Source organism: Pipistrellus kuhlii, unplaced genomic scaffold (genome assembly GCF_014108245.1).
Source record: "Pipistrellus kuhlii isolate mPipKuh1 unplaced genomic scaffold, mPipKuh1.p scaffold_m20_p_1, whole genome shotgun sequence".
Taxonomy (NCBI): Eukaryota; Metazoa; Chordata; class Mammalia; order Chiroptera; family Vespertilionidae; genus Pipistrellus; species Pipistrellus kuhlii.
In genome coordinates, this window is record NW_023425404.1 from 152,456,189 (window position 1) to 152,463,198 (window position 7,010).

Consider the following 7,010-nt stretch of genomic DNA (forward strand, 5'->3'; position numbering starts at 1 on the left):
CTGATGAAATATTGAAAGGCAAGTCAGGTCTCTATTTTTGCACTAATTTTTCAAACCCAGTTCTACTGCTCCAAAGCTAGTTCTGAATTTGGTGACTACTATGACTAAAGCAAATTATCTGACCTAGATTTATGGCAGGAACAATACTTTGCTATAAGGCTTTGAATAGATATATCTCTGTCTTCTGCATTTTCATCACTTGTAACAAAGCGATGCTAACTCAGATTTCACAAAACTTAATTCTCATAATCAGCAAGCAAGGATGGCTGTGTATCCCTAAATTGCAGGATAGCTTTAAAATGCTCTACTTTGCAAACTAATTCTAACCTAGAATTACAGAAATAGGGATACATAGGGTGGTACTGTATATACAGGTTGTCTCAAAAATGTATACACACTTTTTTCCTGATAGCTCAATTTATGTTTCTTTTCAGATTTAACCCATTAGAATTAATAATTATTCAAAGTGTGTATACATTTTTAGGGGACACCTTGTATGTTACTTCACTGGCTTAAGAGCAAATTATTTACGACTAAGAATTATCACTGCCTGGCGCATGTGGGTCAGTGGTTGAGCAACAATTTATGAACAAGGAGGTCACAGTTTGATTCTTGATAAGGATATACACCTGGGTTGTGGGCTCTGTCCCCAGTAGGGGTTGTGCAGGAGGCAGTGAATCAATAATTTTCTCTCATCATTGATGTTTCTCTCTCTCTAACACTGAGAAAAAAAGAATCCATCAATTTTCCCCTTTTAAAGTAAAAATTCTAAGTTATTTGCTGTCGGGTTAGAAGAAATGACTTTCATTTAGTGAATTCCAACCAAGTATTAAAGTATTATATCACCACATCACCTCTCTCTTCTTTGACACCACCAATGGTAACATTTATTTGTGCTAGACTAATAGTGACAGAATTTTAGAAGTAGAAAAGATTCAAGATATCACATGATTCAACCCAATTAAAACTATACTCGGCATGCTTGTTAAACAAATATTTGTAAAGAAACATTAGAAAAATAAAATTGAATTTTTCCCATATACAATCACTGAGAAAGTTTATTAGCTCCCTAGTTTTGAGAAAGAACTTACGTTTTAAGCAGCTGAATTTTGGCATACACATAAAAAAAGTTAAGTCAATTATTTCAAAGTGAGAAGACCATGTAGCATGGAGATCACAAAGGCACATTTATACATGTTGGCAATCAGTCGTATACCAGGAAACCAAAAGCAATTTATGTAGGAGTTTGGCATGCTAGATTCTCTCTAAACTTCTATGACTAATTTCTCAAGCAGTTTTATTTTTCTCACATAATCACTCTACTGACTTCACAATATAGATGACAGCATTTGGTTGCATCCAAGGCTCCCAAGGGATCATGGAATAAAATATGGTTTTAAAAGCAGGCTGATTATGTAACTAACAATGCAACAAATTATAAGATTTAAATGGGAAAATATGAGATAAATTAGTTTTCTCCTTTCAAAAGCTACAGATTATTGTTCCCTTGCTTTTTTGTATGTGATTCCAGGGCTACTTTGCTTAATCTAATTATTTCAAACCCATTTATAATTTCTGCTATTCTGCACTGCTGCATTTCCTTTGCCTTGCCCCAAATTTTTGTTTTCATCAAGCATATCTACCAGTCAGCTTCTTTGGAGCTTCAAGGTAACTTTTTCCCTAAAAATATAAAATATATTTGATAATCATACTAATCCTTTGCATGAAGCTTTCATACACATTATTCCATTTCATTCTTAAAACCAAGTAACAGGTTGATAAATAGATTTATATTCTCTAGAGGAGAGAAGAGAAAATCCAGACAAGTTAAATGGCCTGCCCAAGATCATAGCTAAATAAATGACTGAATCAAGAATGTGAGTCAAGTTTCTTTGCAAAATTTTCTTAAAGCCACCTCTTTAGCCATATCAGTAGTCTTTGGTCATCACTCCATCTCTACTGTCACTGTTCACTCCCACATCTATTTCATGTTATAACGTTTAGGACCTTGCATACAAATTGCTGCTGACACAATAGTGACTTCTGATGATCATCAAAGCCCTTATAATGCTTGACTTCCTAATGGCCCTTAGGGACAACCAGGACACATACATGGAGATAATGGAACTGGTTTCTTGTACCTTTGCCAGTAGGAATTCTATAAATTTAAATAGGTCTTCCCTTCTCATATCTGAAAACAATGAATCCATGACTTTCTCTGAATATTTTGGCTAGTTATCATCCATTAGTAGCCAGAGTATTAAGGTTCTGTATGTCAGACTTGGAAAATATAAAATTTAAATTTACATAAAAAACAGTCAATTACTATCATTCCAATCAAATAGGGACCAGCCAGGAAACCACTCTAGGTTAATTTAAATGAGGAAATTTAATACATAGATAATGAATGATGAAAAAACTGAGAGGCCAGCAGGGAATGGTGAAGCAACCAAAAAAATTAGTAATTGCAAGAAGCCCCTAACACTTTTAGGGCCTCAGAGACAAAGGGAAATGTCTTATTACTGAAGACTGGAAGCAATAGTCACCTAGTGGGAAAAGTAGAACTCAGGAGAGGCTGTCTGGTGGGGAGCTAAAACCACAGAGGAAACCAGCCACAATAGGGAGATACCACTCAGGAAAATGCTAGTAGGTGAGAAAAACTCTGGCTTCTCTCATCTTTCTTCTCTCACAGCACTACCCTCCGACCCTCCATGCACCTAATCTACCTGGAGTCTAGTTGGCAAGTAAATCTGAGAAACATACTGTGTGGGTGAAGAATCAGAAATGAACATTAGTTACAACAAGGACATAAAAGAGAAATTTAGAGATGTAATTGGTTACTAAATTATGTTCAATTTACTCTTTTTGTTATATAATGAAAATGATCTGCAAGTCTCTGAGTAGCCTAGAAATTGTAGCATTTGGCACATAATGTAGTTGGTTAGTGAAAATAATGCAAAGTGTAAAAAGTGATGTAGCAGAAGTAGAATCATATTTTCTCATTACTCACTTTAAGCAATAGGAATTGTTATCTTTACAACAAAAATATATACTATAATCATACAATTTATTTGGACCCCATAAAGGATTTACTTGGCCTGTCATAATATATTTATACCTATAATTACATACTTACATAAGCATTCACTCAAGACTCACAAAGCAAGATGCTATTTACTTGTCCCTAGAAAAACAATTATTTTCACAAGACAGAGTCATATCCTCAAGAAACAAAGAGTATAGGAATTAAGAATAAAATAAATGACATATATATCGCATAGGTATGATTGAGAGGAAGACATAAGTAAGGGAGTAGTTCATTTTTCCATGAAGCAAGGAACCTAATTAGAATGCACAGAAGAGAAGACATTGGAGTCAAAACTGAAGAATCAAAGAAAATGCTGTTTCTCTCAGAAGTCTTTGAGGCTCTTCTCCCACAGGCACAAAGATCCATACAATGACTACTTACATCCTATTTAAAAAAGAAAAATTAAATTAGTAATTTTACTTTTTAAAAATATATATTTTATTGATTTTTTTAGAGAGAGGGAATTAGAAACATCGTTGAAAGAGAATCACTGATCAGCTGCCTCTTGCACACCCGCAACCAAGGTACATGCCCGTGACCTGAATCAAACCCAGGATCTTTCAGTCCACAGGCCGGCACTCTATCCACTGAGCCAAACCGGTTTCGGCCAGTAATTTTACTTTTTATAATTTATATATTGTTGATAGTATTATAGATGTCTCCCGCTTTACCCCGTATACCCCACTCTTCCCAGCTCCTACCTGTCCCACCTTGTGTATCGATTTTAATGCTGAATCATCTGCTCACTTCAAGAAACCTTCCTTTTCTCTGTCATTCTCAACCCCGTCCCCTTGGTATCCTGCTTCCTATGTACTACTAAATATTTTTATGGCAGTGAATCTTTGTTCTATGATGTTTTATTTTTTAATACAACCCCAGATACTTTTTAATCTTTTAAAAAATATATTTTTATTGATTTCAGAGGAGGGAAGAGGGGGGCAGGAGAGAGAGAAACATTAATAATGAGAATCATCAACCAGCTGCCTCCTACATGCCCCCTACTAGGGATTGAACTCACAGCCCAGGCATGTGCCCTGTCTGGAATTGAACAATGACATCATGGTTCATAGGTTGATGCTCAACCACTGAGCCACACCACCAGGCAAGATGGCATAGAATTCTTAAAATGTATCTAAAAGTGCAACTATGATTTATGACAAAGGCAACAATGCGATATAGTGGAGAAAAATTTTTTTCATTAAATGGTGCTAAATGAATAGAATACTTATATAGGCAAAAAAAAGTAACTGATACACAAAAGTAAATTCCAATGGAATGCATGTCTAAACATAAAATATAAAATAATAAAGTTTTCAGGAGAAAAGATAGAAGAACATCTCTGTGACTTTGGAGTAGGCAAATATTTCTTAAACAGAAAAAGCACTAACCATGACATTTAAAAACTGGAAATATTGAATTATTAAAATCACCATTAAAACAGTGAAATATTAAAGAATAGTATATTGTAGAATGATATTCACTATATATGTATCTCTCTCTCTCTCTCTCTCTCTCTCTGTCAAAAGATTCATATCCAGGATATATATATACCTTTAAAAATATTAAAAATTGATGAGAAAAAACACCCAATCCAAGAACATAGAATGGCTAATAAGCATGTAAAAATTGTATTCAATTTCATTAGTTATCAAGGAAATGCAAAATAAAATCACAATGTAACGCCACCACCCACACACAAGGACGGCTAAAATGAAAAAGATGGGGCTATACCAAATGTTAATGAGAACATGGAGGAAGCACTTTGAGAAATTGATTGGCAGTGAACAAAAGACCCACGTTCCAGAACATTTAGGTACTCTATTCCTACTATCCCCAGACTGGAAATAATACATATGGCCATCAACAGTGGAACGGTTAAGTAAAATGATATATTTAGGCAATGGGATTTCGAAAGAGTAAGTTTGAAGAACTCCCAAGAACACACAGATATTGAGTTAAAAAAAAGAGAGAGAGAGAGAGAGAGAGAGAGAGACAGAGAGAAAGAACGTATGCACTATGATTTCACTTATATAAAGACTTTGTTTCGGTCTTAATTACTCTTAGAACACGGTGGTAGGGGATATGGAAGCGGAAATGAGCGAGGGCTTCTAGGGTGCGTGCAATATCCAGGCTCTTGATGTAAATTCCAGTTACATGGACTTATTCAGTTTTGTGAAAATTCAGTTAAAACTGAAATGAACGGATGGCAGGACTGGACCCGACTTTATATTTAAAAAAAAACAGAGAGACCATCGTGAACTGCCCCTCCCCACGCCCTACACGCTAAGCCTCCCAGGCTTGCATGCACACCAGCACAATGAAGCGGACACCTCATTGGCTGGGACCAGGTGGCGGGCTGCCGGAACCGGAAGTTGGTTCTTAACACCACCTCTTCCACTTCCGGGCACTCCACCTTCCCGCCTTCCCGCCTGCTGGCCTGCTGGCAGTACTATCTTCCTGCCTAAGCCTTCGGACCCCTCCACCTTCCAGCCTCCCGCCGTCCAGCCGTCCAGCCGTGTGGCCCGGGCGCCTGGACGGACGCTGCCGGGTACCCCTCGTCCCGGGGCCAGGAGAAAGCCCCCTGCGGGTCCCGCCCGCGGCCTGGCTTCACTCCGCCGCCGCCATCATGAACATCCGCAATGCTGTGCCGCAGGACCTGATGAACATGCAGCACTGCAACCTGCTCTGCCTGCCCGAGAACTACCAGATGAAGTACTACTTCTACCACGGGCTGTCCTGGCCGCAGCTCTCCTACATTGCCGAGGACGAGGACGGCAAGATCGTGGGCTACATCCTGGCCAAGATGGAGGAGGACTCGGAGGACCCCCCCCACGGCCACATCACGTCCCTGGCGGTGAAGCGCTCGCACCGCCGCCTGGGCCTGGCGCAGAAGCTGATGGACCAGGCATCGCGGGCCATGATCGAGAACTTCGGCGCCAAGTACGTGTCCCTGCACGTCCGCAAGAGCAACCGGGCCGCCCTGCACCTGTACTCCGACACCCTCCACTTCCAGGTCAGCGAGGTGGAGCCCAAGTACTACGCGGACGGCGAAGACGCCTACGCCATGAAGCGGGATCTCTCGCAGATGGCGGAGGAGCTGAGGCGGCCGCTGGAGCTCAGGAAGGGCAGGTACGCGGTGCTGGGCCCCAGGGAGGTCCAGGCGACCCCGGAGAGCACACTTCCGGGATCGGAAGGGCCCAGTCCCGAGAGGAAGAAGCCAGCCACGGGCAGTTGCGGCAGTGACAGCAAGGAATCCAGCGAGTCCACGGGCGGCACCCCAGAAGACTCGGATTCCACCTCCTAGAACCTGCCTAAGGTACTCTCCCCTTCTTGACCTGCTTTCTTCCTACCCTAAATCACGGCCCCATGCCTCGGCCTGCACAAGTGCGCCCCTTCCCAGCCATCCCAGCTCTGCTAGGTTTTATAGTGAAAACCACCTGGTGGTCTTGGGGCACGGGGTGTAGATTGGGTTTCCGGGAAACTCATTGCTCCCTATTGGAAGTTAATAGCACTCCACTTCATAAACTGAAAGTAGATTTAATCCGTAAAAGAAACAAGTGTTTATCCGGCCTTTTTTGGTATGAACTGTATTTCAGGTTACCACATAATGAAATAAATTTCTTCTTTATATAATTACAACTAATAAATGCAGAAACAATGATAGAATTATAAAATCACCATTTTGAAACTTTTGATGAAGTTATATATCTAGTCAACCGTCATCAATGGCTAATACTGTTAGGTTAAAGTTGGAGCACTTTTTAATAATGGATCAGACTGACAACACGTCAAATCACTGTAACAAGTATAACATCACTAAAAAGGAGATAACTATTATGTGCCTCCTAATGCAATAGGAAATACATACTAACACCTATGGACTATTCATGCCCAAAGAAAATTGCATAGATATAGGTATGAA

At 39.9% G+C, this 7,010-nt stretch overlaps 1 protein-coding gene across 1 annotated transcript; it reads left to right on the forward strand.

The window, feature by feature from the left end:
- The first annotated feature begins 5,643 nt into the window (after positions 1–5,643).
- Positions 5,644–6,392, forward strand: NAA11 (N-alpha-acetyltransferase 11, NatA catalytic subunit). The gene has a single exon (XM_036412648.2). It carries the CDS (start codon positions 5,715–5,717, stop codon positions 6,390–6,392), a length of 678 nt encoding a protein of 225 aa, XP_036268541.1. The 5' UTR covers positions 5,644–5,714.
- The last annotated feature ends 618 nt before the right edge of the window (positions 6,393–7,010 follow it).